The 23,034-nt window shown below is 47.8% G+C and overlaps 1 protein-coding gene and 1 pseudogene across 1 annotated transcript in view; both read left to right on the top strand.

Moving 5' to 3' along the window:
* The window catches only part of LOC102455717 (butyrophilin subfamily 3 member A1-like), a 28,464-nt gene extending 20,758 nt beyond the window's left edge, over positions 1 to 7,706 (top strand). The window contains exons 10-13 of the mRNA XM_075914332.2: positions 74 to 100; positions 1,542 to 1,562; positions 2,660 to 2,686; positions 5,435 to 7,706. Coding sequence (XP_075770447.2) covers positions 74 to 100; positions 1,542 to 1,562; positions 2,660 to 2,686; positions 5,435 to 6,000 — 641 coding nt within the window. The 3' untranslated portion in view covers positions 6,001 to 7,706. The remainder of the gene's footprint in view (positions 1 to 73; positions 101 to 1,541; positions 1,563 to 2,659; positions 2,687 to 5,434) is intronic.
* Positions 7,707 to 8,797: 1,091 nt separating this feature from the next.
* LOC149523222 (uncharacterized) lies at positions 8,798 to 18,886 on the top strand (annotated as a pseudogene).
* The last annotated feature ends 4,148 nt before the right edge of the window (positions 18,887 to 23,034 follow it).

The raw sequence follows: 23,034 nt of genomic DNA, 5'->3' as shown, positions 1-23,034 counted from the left end.
ATTTGCTTTCTCTTTCAGTTCATATTCTCTCTCTCGCACATTCAATGCACTAATTTTAATTACTATTTCGCAGCAATTCAAGACATACAAGAAAATATTGGTAAGAAAACCTATATTCTTATTTGTCATAAATTACAAAAGGTGTGTGTTCTGGTGAGTCTATTCCAGGCACCTTAAAGGTGAACCCAATGAATGTGGTCAAATGACAGCCTGTCAGACTCTGTTTTACAACAAGAACATAAATTCTGCCAAACTTGGTCATAGCAAAGGCCTGTTTAGTCCATAATCTTATCTCCAACAGTGGCTGGTACCAGAGCATCAGGGGGACTGTACATGGGCAGCCATAGCACTTGCTGGTGATTAATATTACTGGTGTTTTACAGTAGCACTTATGATCCTCAGGCATAGCCCATGATCCCACAGTGCTAGGGGCTGTACATCATGTATTAGGTTTTTTATGCTGATATCTAGGAACCCCAATCATGGAGCAGGACTTCATTGGGCAAAGTGCTGTACATACACAGAACAAACAGCCCCTGTTGAGAGGCTCTTATCATCTAGGATGTCAGATGTTACAATTCTACACACTTGGACTTTCGTGTCAACTGCAGAGATGGAACCAGACTTCTTTTATTTCTACATCACTGGCCCCTCCCTACTGCTTCATCTAAGCAAATGTCTTCAGTAGGGAATTGTAAGGGTTGTGAAATACATTTCAACAACTCTGACTCCATCCAGCAGAAGGCACTGGTGACACACCTGCAAAATTCTCAAAATGTTCTATTCCTCTCTTCCTTCACTCCGTAGCCTAGATGCTAAGCGTAATGGCTCTGTACTTATGCAGGTTCGGGTATATAATTCTAGTATATGCACAGACCATTGAGCTGAGATTATCAACGGTAGTTCTTGTGAGTTTATTTATTCATTTATTTTTAAGAAATGTGTTTTAAATCTGTGACAGTCATTAGAACTGTACAAGGAATTAATTTAGCTCATTTAGTTTTTGCAACAGTGTTAGGAGGGAGACAACAAACATACAGGCTAACACATTCTATACAGCACTGCTGTATCATAATTGTTGTGTGATACTGGACTGAACAGTGCTAGCCATTAGCACTAGTAAATGATATATTTAAGTTGAACTCAAAACATTTATTTCCATGCCATTTTCAATGATAAAGCTACAATAATTTACTTAAGATTTATCAGGCTACAACTACAAACACAGAGCATGGCAGTCACTCTTGTACAGAAGTGCCCTGAATGGTCGAGTTAGTGGGGGACTGCACTACAGCCAATTGATCATAAAGAGATTAGAGCAGTATTTATATAAAGAAATGAGCTAATATTACTAGTTGCTTTGTGTCTGTGATAGTCCCAGCACAGAGATTGGAATATGCCATTGCTATGGACACTTTCAAGGAATCGTATGACTGAGCTCTATTATCTGAGCAGTGTTTGAACAGAGTTCTAAAAATTTTAAAGACCATATCAGAAAAGCACAAGGTAGGGTCAGTGACTGGCGTATCCTTTCATTTCAGATCAACTCTCAAGAGAGCTGGGTAAGTAGACTTGTTTTAAATTATCCAATTATTCTTGAAATGAAAAATATAATAATCACATATTAACTAGATTAAAGCAGTATGGAGGTGAGTGTGCTATATATAAACACAGGGTTAATCAGAAAGAAGATAGTTAGTGAAATATTTATTTTTCTATGCCATAGTTCAGAGGTGGGCAATAATTATTTATGGGGAGCCACCCCAAGAAATTTGGTAAATATTCAAGGACTGCACTTTTCCAAGATATTAATGGAGGAGGTGCAGAGTCTCGGATGGAGGCTGAATGCAGAAGGGAGCTCAGTATAGAGGATTGGGGTGTAGGAATAGGTCTGGGGTCTGAAGGAGCTTGGTTCAAGTTTGTTAGTTGGGGCAGGGGATTGAGTTTAAGGGTGTGTCTAGACTACATGGCTCTGTCGACATAATGTAGTCTAGATACACCCATAGTGTCTGGGAGGCTGTATGGATTCAGGAGTGGATTCTGACATGGAGGGTGCTGCAAGGAGGAGCATGGGTGTAGGAGAGGTTGTAGAGGATTTGGGTTGTGCTCTTGGGCAGTGGGGCAGAGGTAGAGCAGAAGATTGGGATGTGGGTGGAGGGTGGGGTGCCAGAGGCAGACTGGCTGAGAAGTGCTTACTTAGGTGGTTCCCAGTCAGCAGCCCTGCAGGACTCTCAGGCAGGCTCCATGTCTACTTTAACCCCCACATGCCAATCAGAGCAGTTGGCTGTGGGGGCCAGTTGCTTCTTGAGACTGACAGCCCAGGTGGAATATTTCATCCTCTGCCTGCCCTGCAAAGATGCAGATCCCATTGGCTGGTTTCCAGCTAAAGAAAACTGTAAGATTGTGCTGAGGGCAGGGCAACATGCAAAGTCTCCCCAACATCACCCCGGAGCTCGCAGCGCTCAGAGAAGCACTTGGGTTCCTGAGCTAGCTGCTCTGAGCAGGTGCACAACAAAGCAAGCAAGGAGCTTGCCTGAGGGTCCCCCTGTGCTGCAGGATGGATGTGGTGGCTTGACGGGCCAGATTTGACCAATGGGCTGTATTTTGCTGACCCCTGTCATATGTTGCCCAGACATTATTTTTTTCCCCCCTCCTGTAGATTTCAGAAGATCTCAGAGCTATGCAGGTAAGCTGGAGAACATCCAGTAAAAACATGTACTTGTAAACAAACTCAGCTCAGTGAATTCTCTGCTCTCCATTAGACTACACAGACATCCCCCCTCCTGCCCTCGTGACCTCTTTATTGATCCCACTGTCATCCTGGCTTCACCTTTAGTCAGTATTGGTGTATCCATGGAGGCGGTCTATCCATGGGAAGGGGTGTTTACACCACAACCTTGTATCAGTCTGGGCTGGTACTGCCAATCTGGGATGTGTTTACGTGGATACTTACTGCCCATGAATGCTTGTGTTTACCAGTCCTACCCTTGTCCTTGCCTCATGAATTTGATAGTGAACCTGCAAGCAGAGGTCTGCTTTGTAACAGGGCTCACCTTGCTTTGCAGCAGCTGGGACTGATTTTACTTAAGGCATTAGGCCTCATACCAGCCCATTTATACCAAGGCCTTGTGTCTTGGGCTCTCTTTCTACTACAAGCCCCATTATTGGTGCCTAAATAAATAGAGAACATTATTTACATCCTACATGCTCTGCATGAAACCTAAATGATAGTCTGTATTATAGCATGAGCATGCAGAAAGGTGCCAAAAGGTGAGGGGTGAAGAATAAACAGTGAATGGTGGGGTGGGAGCCTAGTGCAGGTGCCCTGTGCAGAGCCTTGGAAGGACTCACAAAGGTGACTGAGGTGACAATGTGACACAGAGCAGTAGAGGAACCTGATTTGACCTGATGAGGGTTAAATGTAATTTGGGACATGAGGTACAAGCTGGGGAGGTGAGAGAAGAGAAGGTTGAAGGAAATGTGGAAGCGTGAGATGGCCAAGGGCTGAAGAAGCATTTTAGTCACAGTGCAAAGAAGGGAGGGAGGTAGTTGAGATATTGCGGCGCTTTTCTGGAAAAACTTTCCAGCTGTCTACACTGGCCGCTTGAATTTCCGCAAAAGCACTGACGATCTCATGTAAGATTGTCAGTGTTCTTGTGGAAATACTATGCTGCTCCCATTCAGGCAAAAGTCTTTTTCCGAAAAACTTCTGCGCAAAAGGGCCAGTGTAGACAGCAGAGATTTGTTTTCCGCAAAAAAAGTCCTAATTGCGAAAATGGCGATCGGGGCTTTTTTGCGGAAAAGCGCGTCTAGATTGGCCATGGACGCTTTTCCACAAAAAGTGCTTTAGCAGAAAAGCATCCTGCCAATCTAGACGCGCTTTTCCAAAAATGCTTTTAATGGAAAACTTTTTCGTTAAAAGCATTTCTGGAAAATCATGCCTGTCTAGACATAGCCAAGGTGTATCAGGAGGGAGCCAAGGTGAATGTAACAGCAGGGCTGTGAGTCTGGGCACCAGGGTTCAAGCAGAGCTGTCACCAGCTGTGGAGAAAGATCGTCTGGCAAAGCTGTGGTTAAGAATACAGAGATGTTGATGATCCAGAGCTCTCCAGGCAGAGCGGGGGACCCAGCAGCACCATCTCACTCAGGGGTGCCGGTATAATAGGCAAGGAAAGCATTGCCTTCCCAAACCGCCAGCTTGGCCCCACCCATTATATACCCTCAGAGCAACTACTGCAGGCATACTGGGGGGCAACCCCATGATACAGGGCTGTGGTGGCTGGGACCACATACCCCACTTCCTCCATGTGCTCTGGGGGTGGGGAGGATGGGGATGCCCATCTCCCACTTTCCACCCTCCCTGTGCTCTGGGGTTTGGGGGGGCATGTGACCTCCTCCCTCTCCATGGTGCTGGGAGAAGAGGAAGCTTGGCTCCCAAGGAGGCAGGGCCTGGGGAGAGGGTGCAGGGCTGCGGGTGTGGCTGCAGGCTTGCCTCTCCCAGGCCTGCCTTCACCCAGCACCTATGATACCTCACTGAGCTACTTGGATCTCCCTTTCCTCCTGGGAGCTCTGAGACAGAAAATGCCTCTGGCAGATCAAGGATCATGCTTGTTCAAAGAGAAATCAATTGCAGAGCAGAGCTTCAGTGCTGGGTAGGCTCAGCCATCAACCCAATCCTTAAAGTGTTTGTGGTGAGCAACATTGCACTGGCATTTCACATCCCTCTGGCCAGCTGTGATGCACTTTAGCATGTGACAGGTGTCTGTGTCTATGCATATGTGTGGCAGGTGTGTGTATGTGTGTGAGAGAGAGAGATACAGCATATAGGGTTTTGTTCCTGAGGATGCTGAGCTGATCCACTGAAGCAGTCAGTTGAGCTGTTTCTCTTCGGATGTGCTTTGCTGGCCAAGAGAGCTCAGCACTGCTCAGAATGAGACCCCAGTAATTTCCTTAATGTTTTTCCAAGGTCACACTTGGGTAGAGCCCTGCTTGTGCTCACTAACAGGTTGGGAGCATCCTAGTAGCAGGTGCAGGAGCCAGCCAGCTACAGCAGTGCAGGCAGATCAGAGCAACATGCAGGCAACAAACTGCACATTGCCCCTGATTGCTGCTCACAAAGGAGCAGCTTGTATCTCACCTCCAGGCATTGCCCTGCCCAAGCCAGCTGGCATCACCACCTTAGAGTAAGGAGAGATAGGCAGGGACTTTGGCCAGGGCCCTTGCCACTGTCCTCCTGCTGTGGAGGGTAAGAGTAGGAAGAACTCCCCATGTCCTCTGCCTGCCCCAGGGCTGGACTTTTCCCCCAGAGTGTGTAAACTGCTGTCATTGGCTACTGCTTATGTGGAAGTTTCTCTTCCAGTTTATTCTCTGTTTCTGCTTGTGTCTTTGAGTGTCTCCTCACTGACCAGGAGACTGTTCCGGTTTCTCTCCCCAGTTCCCATCACTCTGGACCCGGGTTGCAAACACCCAGAGCTCAGACTGTCGGAGGATAAGAAAAGAGTCTGGCATGAAGTTGCATCTCCAGAGCCGGCTGCGGCCTCCAGGGCCCTGCTTGTGGTGGGGAGCGAGGGGTTTGCATCTGGCAGGAAGTACTGGGAGGTGGAGGTGGGGGGCAAAGGGGACTGGGAGCTGGGAGTTCTGAGTCAGGCTGTGAGGGAGACAGTGAAAAGAGAGAAGGCAGCGACACTGCCTGGGGAGGGATGCTGGTCTCTGCAGAGATCCCAGGGAGACCTTTTTTCAAGCACAGAAAATAAAAAGATAGAAAAGAAAGATGCACCCTATGCAGTGATTGGGGTATTTCTGGATCGGGAAGAGGGAAGAATCTCATTTTATGAGGCAGGGGTGATGTTCCACATTGTAACTATCCCTGCAGAGTTTTCTGAGAAATGTTTGTATTACCCATTCCTTAGTCCTGGGAACAGCACAGGAGAGCAGAGACCGCTCACAATCCTCCCTGTCAGAGTCCCTGTCCCTTTACAGCCTCTGAGAAAGGAAAAGTGAGATCTGGGTACTTTAGAAAATTAAAACTCACTGTGGAGGGGAGACGGGAATGTAAACATGTGGAAACACCTGAAACAGCAAAAGGAGCAATGGGGAAATTGGAGATTAAATATAAGGGACAAAAGACAAGAAAAAGACAAACAAGCTGGTCACAGGCAGGGAGACTCCAAAGTTGAATTGAATAAATAATTCTGAAAGGAATTAGACTTGTCCTAATAGAAATATTTTATTTAATTTTTGTTGCATTTTTTAAATAGGATTACATTATAATGACAAAATCTTAGGGGGATGAGTTCAGATTCAGGGGAAATGAAAGTACGATACTGAGAAGCAATGTAGCAACAGTTAGGAAAGGTGTAATTATGGATGGCTGCCCCCAAGAGAAGAAGCCATACAGTTATGAATAATGACATTTCCAATACAATATGTCCCATGTGACATCTAAAGCAAGGCAGAGGCAGTTAGATTTTTCGATATAGAAAAATGAAAATGTAAGATCAGTAAAAGAATAGGGCTACGTCTACACTGGCATGATTTTCCAAAAATGCTTTTAACAGAAAAGTTTTCCGTTAAAAGCATTTTCGGAAAAGCGCATCTAGATTGGCAAGATGCTTTTCCGCAAAAGCACTTTTTGTGGAAAAGTGTCCATGGCCAATCTAGACACGCTTTTCCACAAAAAAGCCCCGATTGCCATTTTCGTGATCGGGGCCTTTTTGCGGAAAACAGTACTGTGCTGTCTTACACTGGCCCTTTTGCGCAAAAGTCTGTCGGAAAAAGACTTTTGCCTGAATGGGAGCAGTATAGTATTTCCGAAAAAGCACTGACAATCTTACATGAGATCGTCAGTGCTTCTCCGGAAATTCAAGCCGCCATTGTAGACAGCTGGCAAGTTTTTCCGGAAAAGCGGCTGATTTTCCGGAAAAACTTGCCAGTCTAGACACAGCCTAGAAGTTTATGCCTTTATGAAAGTCTTGGGATTTTTTTTTTTGCTGCCTTTTCGACTATACCATAAGGATTTGTGTTGTCATTTGCTGTATTTTTTTTATTAAATTGTCTAATATATCGGTAAACTTTGGACCTGCCTCTTGGTGTATTACTCCAATAGGAATAATTTCCTAACTTTGGCTCTGTTGAGTCCAGTACACATAATAGTTTGCTAATTTACTGTGGGTATGTCTACGCTACAGCACTAGTTTGAACTAACTTAGTTACTTCGAATTAGCGCATCTAGACTTAAAAACTAGTTCAAATTAGCGTTTTGCTAATTCGAACTAGTGCGTCCACACCGATTGGACGCTGGGGCGCACTTAAGGGCAGCTGAAACCGGTTCCAGCAGGGCATCAGGTCAGTAGTTGCTTTGTGTGGCTGCTGTCTGAGGCTATCTGAGGGTATGTCTACACTACAGCACTAATTCGAACTAACTTAATTCAATCAAATTAGTTAATTCGAACTAAGCTAATTCAAACTAGTGCATCTAGACCTAAAAACTAGTTCGAATTAGCATTTTGGTAATTCGAACTAGTAGGTCCACATTGAGTGGACCCTGAACCGTTAAGGCTGGCTGGAAGCAGTGCCGGCAGGGCATCAGATTAGGACTTAGAGCATGGAGCTGCTGCCTCAGGCTAGCTGAGGGCTGTGCTTAAAGGGACCCGATCCCCACCCCGGACAGACAGTTCTCAGGGGTTCCCCGCTCACTTGTCTAACTCGATGAGGGACAGCAAAGCAGTCCTGGCTTAGAGTGCCCTGAATGCCCACACTCGGCACATCACAGCACTCGGCCATTAGTCCGGCTACATTTGCCGCAGGCTGCCATCTGGAGGGGGGGTCAATCGGGGGGCTGCAGGAGAGCTTCCACCCCGAGGAGCCCGCAGAGCCACCCCAGTCCTCCCCGTTGGGGGCTCGTACCCCATTCCTCCCTCACCTTCTTCCACTTACCCCTCCCTAACCCCCTTTCCTGATGTACAAAATAAAGGACACGTGTGTTCAAAAATAGAAACTCTATTGAACAAAACTCAGGGAGACTGGGAAAAGGAGGTGGGAGAGGGGAAGAGGTGGGAGAGGCAACTAAAATGATCAGGGGTTTGGAACAGGTCCCATATGAAGAGAGGCTAAAGAGACTGGGACTTCTCAGCTTAGAAAAGAGCAGACTGAGGGGGGATATGATAGAGGTCTATAAAAGCATGAGTGGTGTGGAGAGGGTGCATAAAGAAAAGTTCTTCATTAGTTCCCATAATAGATGAACTAGAGGACACCAACTGAAATGAATGGGTAGCAGGCTTCAAACTAATAACAAAAAGTTGTTCTTCACAAAGCAAATAGTCAACTTGTGGAACTCCTTGCTGCAGGAGGCTGTGAAGGCTAGAACTAGAACAGAGTTTAAAGAGAAGTTAGATAAAGTCATAGAGGTTGGGTCCATGGAGAGGTATTAGCCAGGGGGTGGAAATGGTGTCCCTGGCCTCTGTTTGTGGAAGGCTGGAGATGGATGGCACGAGACAAATGGCTTGGTCATTTTCTTCGGTCCATCCCCTCCAGGGTACCTAATGTTGGCTGCTGTTGGCAGATAGGCTAGTGGTCTAGATGGACGCTTGGTCTGACCCAGTATGGCCATTCTTATGTTTTTATGTTCTAAGCTCAGGGCTCAGGGTCGGGGTCTCACTTGACCACCTTGATTTTCATGCAAACCTGCTCCTGGGTGGCCAGGCTGGCAGCTCTCCTGCCCTAGACGGCCACTTTCCTGTGCCTAGTGCAGAGGTTGTGGATGTTGGTGGCTTCCCCCCAAACCTCGATGAGGTCCACGATGTCTGCACTAGACCAGGCGTGCGCCCGCCTGTTGTGGACCTGGGTAGGCTCCCGGGAGGGATAGCTCAGTCGTTTGAGCATTGGCCTGCTAAACCCAGGGTTGTGAGTTCAATCCTTGTGGAGGCCATTTAGGGATTTGGGGCAAAAATTTGTCAGGGAGAATACTTGGTCCTGCTGAGAAGGCAGGGGGCTGGACTCCATGACCTTTCAAGGTCCCTTCCAGTTCTAGGAGATAGAGAATCTCCATTATTATAGCCTGGTTCCGGGAAGAGGCAGAGGGCTGGGTGACAGCGGGTGGCTGGCTCGTGCCATGCCAGGTGCAGGGTCTGCTGGCTGGGTGCTGGCAGGCTTGCAACGGGCACCGTAGCCAGACCGTGCCCCTTTAAGGGCTCCGGGGCCAGGAGGAGGGCAGACGAGTTTCCCTGTCCAGAGTGGCCACCAAGGCAAGTTGGGGAAGGGCTAGCCTCCCACTAGTTCGAATTAAGTGGGTACACAGCCCTTAATTCGAACTACTTAATTCAAACTAGGGGTTAGTCCTCGTAGAATGAGGTTTACCTAGTTCGAATTAAGCACTCCGCTAGTTCAAATTAAGTCCAAACTAGCGGTTCGCGTGTGTAGCGCCTATCAAAGTTAATTCGAACTAACGTCTGTTAGTTCGAATTAACTTTGTAGTGTAGACATACCCAGAGAGAGTTAAGATCCCAAATCGCTGGTCCCTTACTGGGGGTAGCAGTGGACCTGCCAGGTGACATGGCAAATGATTATGAACTGTTTAAGCAGGAGGCCAGACTCAGGATGGGCCTCACCGCTGAAGAGGCCCGGTGTCACTTCAGGGCCTCCAAGTGGACCCCAAATACAGCATTCCCCGAACATGCTAGTCGTGTCCTCAAAAACTGGGAAACGTGGCTCTCTGGAAGAAATCTCTCTCCTGATGCAGATGGAACAGTTCCTCGAGGGTGTTCCAGGAGAGATTAGAGGGTACATCCTGGACAGAAAACCAAAAAACCTCAGAGAGGCAGCAGTGCTTGGGGTCAGATGGATGGAACTGAGGGGCCACAGCAACCTGGAAAGCAGTCTGAGGGGGCCCATCAACACCTGGGGATCCCCCTGGCCCCCACCCCGCAGAGACAGGCCCTACATACACCCAGGAAGACCCCAGATCTTTCCCTGTTCCTCCATACCATCTGCTGGGAGTCCCCCACCCGTTCCAATGATACCGCAGTGAGGCGATGCTTTAAATGTAATGAACCGGGGCATGTAAAGGCCGACTGTCCCCAGAGCACTAACCGGCTACTCCAGGGTTGCCACAAGGAGCCTCAGGCAGAGGGAGACGGTGAGAGTGGGGGGACGGGAGGTTATCGCATGGAGAGACACCGGAGCACAAGTGTCAGTGATTCACCACGCTCTAGTGGACCCCAAGGCCATTGACCCAGAGACTCTAGTCACCATTCAACCCTTCAAGGCCGACCCCTTCGACCTGCCTACGGCCAAGCTACCAGTTCAGTACAAGGGCTGGTCGGGAACTTGGACTTTCGCAGTCTTTGATGACTACCCCATTCCTATGCCGGTCGGGGAAGATTTGGCCAAGCATGTAAAACAAGCTAAGAGGGTGGGAGTGATCACACGTAGCAAGGCTATGCAGGCTGTACACCCAGACACCCCGAACCCTGCAGTTATGGCACCCAAGCCCGGACCAGCAGCTGCAACCTAAACCCGTGATCCAATTCCTGAAACCCAGGTAGGGCCAGCCCAAGAACTGGAAGGACAGGGGCTGCCGATATTAGGATCTAAGTCAGCCACTAGGGGCATCATGGAGTCGACAGCCACAGATGAATCTGCACCGGCAGGAAGTGATTCCCCACCTGTAGAGGTACTACCTGCTCCCGCAGTGCCTCTTGTGGGCCCTGGTTGGACGTCTCCGGTGGTAAGAGAGCAGTTCCAGGCCAAACAAGAAGCACATGAGAGCCTCCAAGGTGCTTGGACGGCAGCCAAAAGTGGACTCCTACCCCTCAGCTCTTTGAACAAAACCAGGTTTGTGGTAGAAGGAGGACTTTTATACCGAGAGTCCCTCAGCTCTTTGAACAAAACCAGGTTTGTGGTAGAAGGAGGACTTTTATACCGAGAGTCCCTTTCTAGTGGACACCAAGGGGACTGGCATCCTCAGAGACAGTTGGTGGTTCCTACTAAGTACCAGGAAAGGCTCCTAAGCTTAGCCCACAATAACCCTAGTGGCCATGCGGGGATGAGCCAAACCAAAGACCTGTTGAGAAGGTCATTCTACTGGGAAGGGATGAGCCGGGGGTTACTGACTATGTCTGTACGTGTACGGTGTGCCAGCGGGTGGGGAAGCCCCAAGACCATGCCAAGGCACCCCTCTGGCCCCTCCCCATCATAGAAGTCCCATTTCAGCGTGTAGCTGTGGATATTATGGGTCCTTTCCCTAAGAAGACCCCCAGGGGGAAGCAGTGCATATTGACCCTCGTGGATTTTGCCACCAGATGGCCTGAAGCCGTGGCTCTAGGAAGCACTACGGCTAGGACCGTGTCCCAGTCCCTAACAGATATTTTTGCCAAGGTAGGTTGGCCCTCAGATATCCTCACAGATGCGGGGGCCAATTTCCTGGCAGAGGTTATGAGACACCTCTGGGAAGCCCATGAGGTAGAGCACCTAGTTACTACTCCCTACCACCATCAAACAAATGGCCTGGTGGAAAGCTTTAATGGGACTTTGCGAGCCATGATACGCAAGTTCGTGAATGAACGTTACAACGACTGGGACCTGGCTTTACAACAATTACTGTTTGCTTATCGAGATGTCCCACATCCCAGTTTGGGAATTTCGCCTTTTGAACTGGTGTATGGCCGGGAAGTTAAGGGTCCCTTACAGCTGGTAAAGCAGCAATGGGAGGGGACTAACCCTTCACCAGGAACTAACGTTTTGGATTTTGTTCACAACCTCCAAAATACCATTTGAGACTCTCTAACTCTCGCACAAGAGAGCTTGCAAAATGCTCAGCAAGAGCAAAAGGCCTGGTATGATAAACTTGCCAGGGACCGGTCCTTCAAAGTAGGGGAGCAAGTCATGGTTCTGAAGGCACTCCAGGCAAACAAAATGGAAACATCCTGGGATGGGCCCTTCACGGTCCAGGAGTGTCTAGGGGCAGTTAATTATCTTATAGCGTTTCCTGATCCTGACTTTAAGCCTAAGGTCTATCACATCAACTCTCTAAAGCCCTTTTTATTCTCGAGAACTCAAGGTTCTTCAATTCACCGCCCAGGAGAAGGAGGAGGTGGGGTGGCCTGAGGGAGCCTACTACAACGGGAAGAGCCAGGGTAGAGTAGAGGAGGTAAGCCTTTCCCTGACTCTCGGCCGTGAGCAACGCCTACAGATCATGCAGCTGTGCACCCAGTTCACCCCAATGTTCTCAGCCACCCCGGGACAGACCGCATGGGCATCTCATTCCATTGATACTGGGGATGCTCGCCCAGTCAGGGCCCAACCCTACCGAATGACTCCTCCAGCCAAATTGGCTATAGAGAGGGAAATCAAGGACATGTTAGAGATGGGCATAATTCACCCTTCAGGGAGTGCATGGGCTTCTCCAGTGGTCCTAGTTCCCAAGCCAGATGGGGAAATCCGGTTTTGCGTGGACTACCGGAAGCTAAATGCTGTAACTCGTCCAGACAACTACCCCATGCCACACACAGATGAGCTATTGGAGAAACTGGGGCGTGCCCAATTCATCTCCACCCTAGACTTAACCAAGGGGTACTGGCAGGTACCACTGGAGGAAGAAGCGAAGGAAAAATCAGCCTTCATTACACACACTGGCCTATTTGAGTTTAATGTTCTTCCTTTTGGGCTGTGCAACGCACCTGCCACCTTCCAAAGGCTTGTGGATACCCTATTAGCTGGTTTTGGAGAATTTGCGGTGGCGTATCTAAATGATATAGCCGTATTCTCTGATTTATGGGGAGAGCACCTAGGACACCTCCAAGCTGTCTTCCAATGCATAAGGGAGGCAGGGCTAACAGTTAAAGCAAAAAAATGTCAAATTAGCTTGAACAGGGTGACCTACCTTGGACACCAGGTGGGGCAAGGAACTATCAACCCTCTACAGGCTAAGGTAGAGGCTATAAACAACTGGCCGGTCCCCAAATAAAAAAAACAGGTTGTCAGCCGACGGTCAGGGCAGTGTGTGTGTGTATGCTTCTAAGAAAAGGTTTAACGTCCGTGTCTTTACTGCTAGGATTGGGGTCCCATCGCAGAGGGTGGCCAGAAGGCCAACAGACGCCCCGTTATATAGGAAGAGCTTATTACACCTTAGATTTTAACTGCTATAACACAAAGTTCCTTCGCAGCGGGCAGCCTGGGAAAGGCTGGAAAGGTGCCCCAACGGATCTTGTCACCTGGGAGTGACACAGATCCAAACGCCCAAGCTCTCCCTATGTCTGTCCCTTTATGACCGGCTGAAGTTCTTTTAAATTGTGCTTGGTTCTGTTACAGCAACTGAAGGAGTCAGGCTAAAGCTTAAACAGTTACAGGTTTATTAAAAGACTTATAAAAGCATATGGTTACAATGGCTATTGCTCTATTTCTTAAATGCTAACAAATACAGATTTTAAAAATGGTTACAAAGAAAATAAAGATAGAAAATAGAAATAATGGTACCAAGTGACAGCTTAATCTTTAAAGAGCTCTAAGTCTATGTATATATATACTTAAGCAAAGGACCACATCCAGGTACAATTTTTACCCTTTTCTGTGCCTCTCGACTCCAGCGTGTCAGGCCAGGGCCGGTCTCTCAATTCCTAGGAAAGACGAATACGAGGTGGGCGTCCCTTTGGAACCTCGGGAGATCAAACACCAAACCCGACCAGCAGATAGATGGTAGATTGACACTCAGAGAAAATGCGCTGCTGGACCCATCTTTATACCCCTGGGGGCCCGTATTCTCTTTCTTATCTAAGATGCCGAATTGTACTGGTCCGTTTTGTGGCGCCAGTTCTTACAAGCAAGTTTCAAGTTAATTTACACTTGCAAGAGAGATAACTAAATTGTGAGCACTAGACATTTTTTTACTGGGCGAGAGATTCCTCCCCCTGCGGATGGATGTGTGTTCGTATCAATATGAGTTTGAGTCAAGGGCACTCCTTGGCAGCCTCTTGGTCAGCAATTGGCGTATCTCTGTTTACAGCCATTCACAGTCACAGCAGCCTGGGCCTTCTGCTCTGTGTGCCCTGTATGCTCCACGCAAGCAAAAATGGATGTTACAAGGGGGTTCCTGTCTGGCTACATTCCACCCCCTGATATGACACACCACATTCCAGGATACAAGATGGCGGTGATACCAGCACCTCTTGCCCACCTTGGGGGAATCTAGAAGTGCCCGATGGCCGGAATAGAAGGTTCAGGATCTAGGAATTGGCTAGGGTTCTTTCCTAGTGCTGTGTATCGAATGTGCACAGAAAAGATAGCTGCATTAACTAGACATTGCACAATACATAGGGTTATGCAGAAAATGATTACAAAAATTACAGTGGTTAGAGCAGTGGTTAAAAATAAAGTGTAGGAAAGGAGTTAGGGAAAATTCTAGCTCTTGGGCTAACCAATTTAGCCATAAGATGTTTACATTCTTAGTTACAGCATGTCTTACCCCATACTATCTGTTGCCACTTTTCTTGCCTCCCCCCCAAAGTTATTTTGAGGATTGCGGTGGTCGCTGTCATCGAACCATACCGGCCTCCATTGGAAGATGTCACTCTTGTTCTATCAGTTGTTTTGGGCTGAGAAGGACAAACTTGATTTCTAGTCTAGTAGAGGAGTCAAGTAAGGTGTTCTGGTACAGCAGTAGCAGTTGGGATGAGGAAGAAGACCATGGCGAGTTGGAGTACTACATGTCTTGCTTCAGCTTATGTTTTTTCTTTTTCTATAGTTCAGTCTATAACCAGCAACAGCGATTGCAAGCGCTATAACAGCAAGCGGTATATATACAAAAAGTTCATGATGGTTTCCCGGATCCACACCAGCGCTGGGAGGGATCCATCCCACTGGAGCACTGTTCAGGGCCATTGCCTCAGTTTCCTGTAATAAAACAAAAGGTTCGCCGGTCTTGGATACAATCCAAGCCTCAGTAATGGTTATTGGTGTTAGCCCAACGTCTGCAGTGGTCCAGACTCCTTTTCCCTTGCAGGAGTGCAGTACGCGGGTTTGCATTCTCAAACTGGGGTGTTTGATTACTACAGTGTTTTCAGGTGCATATTTAGAATCTTTGAGTGGCACAGTGTGGCTAGGAGAGGTTCTCCCTGTAGGGAAAAATTCTTTACTGATCGGACTGCCCGTAGGGGTCTGCCGATTGTTTAATCTTTGCACCACAGTATCTAATCTGTTTTCCTATTTGCCATCTGTGGGCCTTTGGGTCTTCATGGATTCTTTACTTCCCCACTCCCATGGGTAGGCACAGGGGAGATGGGGACTCACCACCATAAGGGCTGGGTGGTCAAAGCTATCTTATTCTTCAATACTGGCCTTCTAATACCTTTAATTTAGTTCCATTAATTAACAATCTAATTAGTCTCTGGTCCAAATATCTGGTTAGGTTTAGTGAAATGGACACAGAGCTGGACAGATCCTTCAAACTATTCAGGATCAGTCGGTTAGCTTGGCTGGTGTCTAGGCCTTTACAGGCATTGGATATTATTGCATCTACCAGCCTGGATTCTATACAATTTCTGGGCTATGACATAAGTGTTGCTGACAGAGTTTCCAGGCCTAAACCAATCTGCGATGGTATCTGCTAAGCCCTGTCGTTGCCTAATTAGGCAATTGCTAATTTGATTAGCCAGTCTAGCATACAGCTGGTCTATACCAGTGTGGAACATCACCAAGGTAAGGACCAGTGACAATTGTCCTGGTTCTGGGGTCTGTTCAGGGCATAATTCACAATTGGGAGGCTTTATTTTGTCCTCAAGGACCTGGTTAATAATACGGCAAGTTAGCAATGGCCATTGTTTAACAAATGACAGCCATGCTTCAGGGGTTACCTTGTCTGGGCTTTAAGTGGTAAGCCCCAGTGGGAGTCAGTAGGTCCAACTTCAGTTGCCTGATGTCAGTGTTTAGCTTCTTTCCTACAATATTCTATACAAACTTTAACTCAGAGGACTGTGTATTCTTTGTCTTCGTAGTGTTCATGTTGTTACAATAAACAAAATGATTCTGTGTGAATGAGGGGCGGCCTAAGGCCGTGTATTCTCATTGCTATTAGCGTGTATGTAACTTGAAGGAGGTTACGTTGACTAGAGTCACTGTTTCTCTTATAGGACCAAGCATGGTTCACAGATAGTTAACTGTTAACTTATGCAATTCTATAATTCTTGAGGCCTTTTAAGGCATCAGGCACCAGTGAGTAGCAGGGCAAGTAGCTGTTATTGCAATGGTGAGGTTACTAGTTTCCTCATTGTTGTGGGCATCTTTACTTAAATATGCTGATGTCCCACTTGCTCGTGTTGTTTCTTCTAGATTTCTTATTATATCTTGCCAAACTACTTTATGGTTGGTGTACAAATGAAATGGGACCCATTAGGGTAAATTGAACCCATAGACTGATAAGTGCGTATCTCGTTATCAGCTGTCTCAGAGCTTCCTCATGAGAGGGGGGGGGGGGACTCATTCCCAGCGAGCATGCTTCCTGAGCAAATTATACGGGGAGTAGGTACAAATTAAGATTCCCCATTTTTCCAGATCTTTAATTAGTTCACAGACCGGAGCCATAGCTTCGGCTGGAATGCGGTACTGTTTTATCTTGGTTACAGTGGAAGGCGGAAGAGCGGGGGTTTGAGCCAGCAACGTTCTAAAGCCAGAAAGCTCCAAAAGCTCATTTTTCTCCATTAATTACTTTCTCCTTCCCCTCTCTAGCCTCAGGAGGAGCCGTTCCTGTAGGTGCTCCATGTCCTTATTTAGGGTTCGCACCCGGGTATCCAGGTTCTGGCATTGCTCCAAGAGTTCATATCTTTCTCTCTGCACCTTTATCAGCTCTGTTTCTAAGTTCAAGTAGCTAGAGCAGGCTGCTTGCCACACACCCTTTAACAGCCAGATGCAAGCGCCTTTCCCTAACATCTCTTTATCCCACTTAGGGTTGCCCCATCCCTCTCGGGCAAACTCCTTTTCTATACAGCTAAAATCCATGTCAATCGTGACTGGCTTCATGCTGCTGTATTTGAACCAATAGCACAATCCTGCCGACTACGCCAATTCTGTCAGCCGACGGTCAGGGCAGTGTGTGTGTGTATGCTTCTGAGAAAAGGTTTAACGTCCGTGTCTTTACTGCTAGGATTGGGGTCCCATCGCAGAGGGTGGCCAGAAGGCCAACAGACGCCCCGTTATATAGGAAGAGCTTATTACACCTTAGATTTTAACTGCTATAACACAAAGTTCCTTCGCAGCGGGCAGCCTGGGAAAGGCTGGAAAGGTGCCCCAACGGATCTTGTCACCTGGGAGTGACACAGATCCAAACGCCCAAGCTCTCCCTATGTCTGTCCCTTTATGACCGGCTGAAGTTCTTTTAAATTGTGCTTGGTTCTGTTACAGCAACTGAAGGAGTCAGGCTAAAGCTTAAACAGTTACAGGTTTATTAAAAGACTTATAAAAGCATATGGTTACAATGGCTATTGCTCTATTTCTTAAATGCTAACAAATACAGATTTTAAAAATGGTTACAAAGAAAATAAAGATAGAAAATAGAAATAATGGTACCAAGTGACAGCTTAATCTTTAAAGAGCTCTAAGTCTATGTATATATATACTTAAGCAAAGGACCACATCCAGGTACAATTTTTACCCCTTTCTGTGCCTCTCGACTCCAGCGTGTCAGGCCAGGGCCGGTCTCTCAATTCCTAGGAAAGACGAATACGAGGTGGGCGTCCCTTTGGAACCTCGGGAGATCAAACACCAAACCCGACCAGCAGATAGATGGTAGATTGACACTCAGAGAAAATGCGCTGCTTGACCCATCTTTATACCCCTGGGGGCCCGTATTCTCTTTCTTATCTAAGATGCCGAATTGTACTGGTCCGTTTTGTGGCGCCAGTTCTTACAAGCAAGTTTCAAGTTAATTTACACTTGCAAGAGAGATAACTAAATTGTGAGCACTAGACATTTTTTTACTGGGCGAGAGATTCCTCCCCCTGCGGATGGATGTGTGTTCGTATCAATATGAGTTTGAGTCAAGGGCACTCCTTGGCAGCCTCTTGGTCAGCAATTGGCGTATCTCTGTTTACAGCCATTCACGGTCACAGCAGCCTGGGCCTTCTGCTCTGTGTGCCCTGTATGCTCCAGGCAAGCAAAAATGGATGTTACAAGGGGGTTCCTGTCTGGCTACACAGGTCCAATCATTCTTGGGCTTGGCCGGGTATTACAGGCAATTTGTACCACACTACAGTGAGGTCGCTGCCCCTCTAACTGATCTTACTAGAAAAACGCAACCTAACGGGGTCAAGTGGACTGACCAGTGCCAGTAAGCGTTTACCCAGCTCAAGACAGCCCTTATGTCTGACCCTGTACTGAGGGCCCCAGACTATGACAAGCCTTTCGTGGTCACCACAGACGCATCCGAGAGAGGTGTGGGGGCAGTTCTGGTGCAAGAAGGACCAGATCAACAACTTCACCCTATCGTGTTTCTCAGCAAAAAGTTGTCTGAAAGAGAAAGTCACTGGTCTGTCTCCTAGAAGGAGTGCTATGCGATTGTGTACGCTCTGGAGAAGTTAAGACCGTATGTGTGGGGGCAACGCTTCCATCTACAGACTGACCACGCTGCTCTCCAGTGGCTTCATTTGGTCAAAGCAACAAACAAGAAGCTCTTTCAGTGAAGTTTGGCACTACAAGACTTTGACTTTGAGGTACAGCACATTTCAGGAGCCTCTAACAAGATGGCCGATGCCCTCTCCAGAGAGGCATTTCTGGACTCAACTACTTAATATACTCTCTGTATATCTGTTATGGTACTCCATGGATATGGAAGCATTTTGTTTACTTTTCATGTGTTCAACAGTCTAGTCAAGTGTGGCCAGAGACTGTCCAGCACCGTCTGTAATTTGGGGGGCATGTCATGATTATGAGGGTTAGCCAGCAGCCTGGGGATTAAGGGGTTAACTACACCTAGCCAGGTGGAGTAACCAGTAGGAATGTAGGTGGAACTTTCAAACAGGGACAAAGGAATTTGGATTTTTTCCTTTCTCCCTTTTGTATCTCTGTGTGTGTCTCTGCAGCTACACAGAGGGACAAGCATGTCTCTCTCTCTCCAAGACACCATTCCTTATTTTCTGTAAGTAGGGTAAAGTTTAGGTAGTTTCGTTAGGCTTTGTTGTTTTAAGGGTTGGGTGTGATGGACCGGGTCGTGTCTGGGCACAGCTGAGGGCGTCCACTCAGGGCGAATTGCTCAAATCCGGGGCTCCTTCCAGCCCCCAGACTGGTGACCTTTCCAAACAGGCCACAAACCAGTCCCACAGAGCGCTTCAGTAGCCTGCCTGAAGCCTCACGAGCAAAACCCCTCCGACACCCCAGCAATATCTGTGCACCAGATGGCCCCGGGCCTCATACACAGGTGGGGGGTCCTAGTACCCAATCCCACCTACCCCGAACAAGTACTGTCCGGTTCCAAGAAACCAGCCACAGATCTCTGGTCAATTTACCCTCTGGATCTTACCCACAAATCACGCTGGGCCAATCCTTTAGCATCTAACAACTAAAGGTTTATTAACACAAGAAAGAAAAGCATGAGAGTAAGGTTATTAAAGTACAGTACGTTACATGCACCGAATCTCCCAGTTCTCGATGCAGGCTCTAGCAGAGATGTTGCAGCTGCTGGTTTAAAAGTTCTTATTGCACATCCTATCATCAGGATGGGTTCACAGGTCTTCCGGGCTCTTCGATCCCTGCAGTGCTGCCTCTGGGATGAAGTGCTGAGCTGAGAACAAAATGGCATCGACCGCATGGCCTCTTTATACCTCCTTCCTGGCCTCTTCTTGTATGCAGCAAGTCACCTGGTCAGAGGCCAATCTGTATGTTCCCTGCTGGCTGCTCTCAGATGACAAACCCCATTCTTTGGGTGTGTCCATAGCCCATTGAGAGCCATTGTTCCACAGGGCTTTGCTACTCAGCCTGTCCATAGCAAGGCTTCACCACATTTAGAGAAATATTCAGCTTCCACACAGATTACAGATTCCTACCTACACACACAGACATTATATACTCACATAAATAGCGTACATAAGATCAACAAACGATAAGCTCCCATTCAATACCCTACATGGCTCCCTTTTATACCAATTTCTGGGGCCAACACCCCCACCTAGGGGTGCAGCAGCGATCTGGCTGCTTCCCTCCAATTCAGTAATGTGACATTGGGTATGGGATCTGAGATCTGGCACTGCTTAAAAAATGTTTTGGCTTTTCTTTCTAACTAAGTTCTAGGCCCATGGAGTTTCTCCATGAGTATATTTTGTTACCTTCCCATCTAGTCATTATGCTTGCAACAGGAATATTGTTGTAATAAAAAAAGTTCTTTCTTTTCTTTTTATTAACCTGGCAGTGGTTAATTGTGTGCCCTGATTTTTATTTTAGGGGTGAGATTTCCCAAATGATCTTTCCCCTGATTTCTTTATCAACATTTGGGTGGTGGCAGCGGAAGTTTTATTCCCAAGATCTAGGTTTTTAAGATTTTGGGGGAAGTTTTATACAAAAGCCTGGTAGATAAGGCTTTGGGGTACACTTGCTGGCCCCCACTTCTGCATTTATCATGCCAGAGTGGGGAAGGAGCCATGACAAGAGGGATGGCCCAAACCCCTGGGTGACCCAGTGTGGAGTCTTGTCTGCCCCTGGGCATGGAGTACAGCACCCTCACCCCACCCCACCCCACTCCCCACTCCTCCTGGGACTTACCTCCATCACGATGACACCGATGGTGGATATGCCCGCCCTGAACTGGTGTGCCACCGATCGGTAGCTGTCTGGGGTGGCCAGCTTCCAGAGTGCGATGGCAACTTGACGGGGATGGGTGTACGCAGCCGGGTGGTGGCTCTCTGGAACGCAGAGGTGAGCCAGGCGCACATCTCCAGGAACGTCCGCTTTTGCATGCGGAAGTTCCGGAGCCATTGTTGGTCGTCCCATTGCTCTAGGACCAGCCGGTCCCACCAGTCCATACTGGTGTCCAGTCTCCACAGTGGCCTCTGCACCCTGGGGTGGGGGTTCCACAGGGACGCCATGGCCTCCCTGGTGAGGGAATCCAAAGCGGTCTGCCCCTCCTGGTCCTGGAACAGGAGGGCACCAGCGTGGAGCAGCAGCTGCAGGCACTCAAAAATGGCCGAGAGGGGCCAGAGCAGGCACATGGCCACCCCTGGGTCCATGGCACAAGAAACAAGGCAAAGAAAAAAAAACAGGCAAAAGCAGTAGGTGGCACAAGGCAGTGGTGTCCAAAAGTCAGAGGGCAACCACCAAACCTGCTATGGCTGTCAGTCCCTGCAAGATGTCCTATAGCACGGAGCGGAGAGAAACAGCTGTCCGGGGAGATCCCTTTAAGCATGCGTCTGAAAGGAGCTCCAGCTCCCGCCCCCGGAAAGGGCTGGTGCCCTTGTGCCCTCCGCAAAATGGTTCCGGGCTTCTGCTTTTGCTGCCAACGTAGACGCGCTTTTGCGCAAAAGCACATCATTATAACGCAAACTCTGCGCCAATCTAGACACTCTTTTCCGAAAGTGCTTTTAATGGAAAACGCTTTTCTGTTAAAAGCATTTGCAGAAAATCATGCCAGTCTAGACGTAGCCAAGGAGTTTTACAAGTCAGTCAGAACAGCTGAAAAGGGGACTGATTGCTCGTAATAATGAACAAAATCTGCCACTTAGATTGGCACTTGCTTTTAGAAGTGGATCCAAGTTTCTGTGTTTGCCTCTTAAATACCCCAATGTGTGAGGCCTGAGAGCACTAAAGAATTCAGTGAACCAATGTTCAGTATGAGAGCACCTAATTTCTAGGCAGCTTGGAAATCACAATAAAGGTGATACAGTGTGAGGGAATAGTGGGGTGGGGGACCAAGACCCACCGACTACCCTGAGTCCTGATACAGGGAATCTCTGTCAGCAGTGTTGTCCTGCTATCACTTTCCTCCCACTGCTTCTTGTTCCATAGGCCTCTTCCCCTGTGACCCTTGTATCCTGCCTTTGTAGCAAGGCCAGCAGCCTGACAGGTACGAGCCCCCACTCAAGAGCCCCTATCCTGCCCAGCACTGCTCTCCCAAAGCTGGGAATCAGGTCCTGCACTTTTCCTGGTCCGGGCCTAACTGCCTACCCTCTGCAGATCAGCTCCTTTTATACAGGGCTGCTAAAGCAAGCTGACTGGCTACTTCAAAACCTCTCCCTGATTGGCCAAGACTCTGCTCAGGCTTCACCCATCTGCTTTAACCCCTTGCAGGCACCTTGGGGAAGACATCCCCACTGCCATAGATGGCAGCAAAGAATAAGCATAAAAATCACTCTGTGGTTTGGAGATTAAACCATCATATGCAGGAGAGGTAATTACAAACTGTCAGTGGAACAGATTCAAAATGAGAGACTTAAGAAAATCTCACATCAGATTGTCCCAAACCTGACTGGCTATAACATCTACTTAAGAGGTGGCACATCACAGCTCAAATTCCTTCTGCCCTGCAGCGGGAGTGGGGATCTCAACCATGGATTTGCTATTCCTCAGCTGAGTACCCTAACCACTGGGATAAAGTTATGAGGGTTGCCGTCCTTCTACTCCAATGACTATTTTGTGCAAGCTCACTAGAAAAACCTAATCCAAGGGGCAGCACTGAGCAGCCCTAAGAAATTGGGTCTTGAACACCACTTGGTTATTCAACTGACTGTCTTCCCTGGTTTGTGAAAAGCTCTGGGGCTTAGGTTCGCTCATTGGACATGCAGGCTGTGTCTAGACTGGACAGTTTTTCCGGAAAATCATGCCAGTGTAGTCGTAGCCTAGGAAGTCAGTGCTTTTGTGGAAATTCAAGCGGCCAGTGTAGACAGCTGGTAAGTTTATCCAGAAAAGTGGCTGATTTTCTGGAAATGCTTTTAACGGAAAAGTTTTCTGTTAAAAGCATTTTTGGAAAAGCACGTCTAGATTGGCAGGACGCTTTTCCAGAAAAGCACTTTTTCCGGAAAAGTGTCTGTGGCCAATCTAGACGCGCTTTTCTGCAAAAAAGCCCCGATC

Source organism: Pelodiscus sinensis, chromosome 18, assembly GCF_052426305.1.
Source record: "Pelodiscus sinensis isolate ZL-2025 chromosome 18, ASM5242630v1, whole genome shotgun sequence".
In the NCBI taxonomy this organism is placed as follows: Eukaryota; Metazoa; Chordata; order Testudines; family Trionychidae; genus Pelodiscus; species Pelodiscus sinensis.
This window is presented reverse-complemented; position numbering and strand designations above follow the sequence as displayed.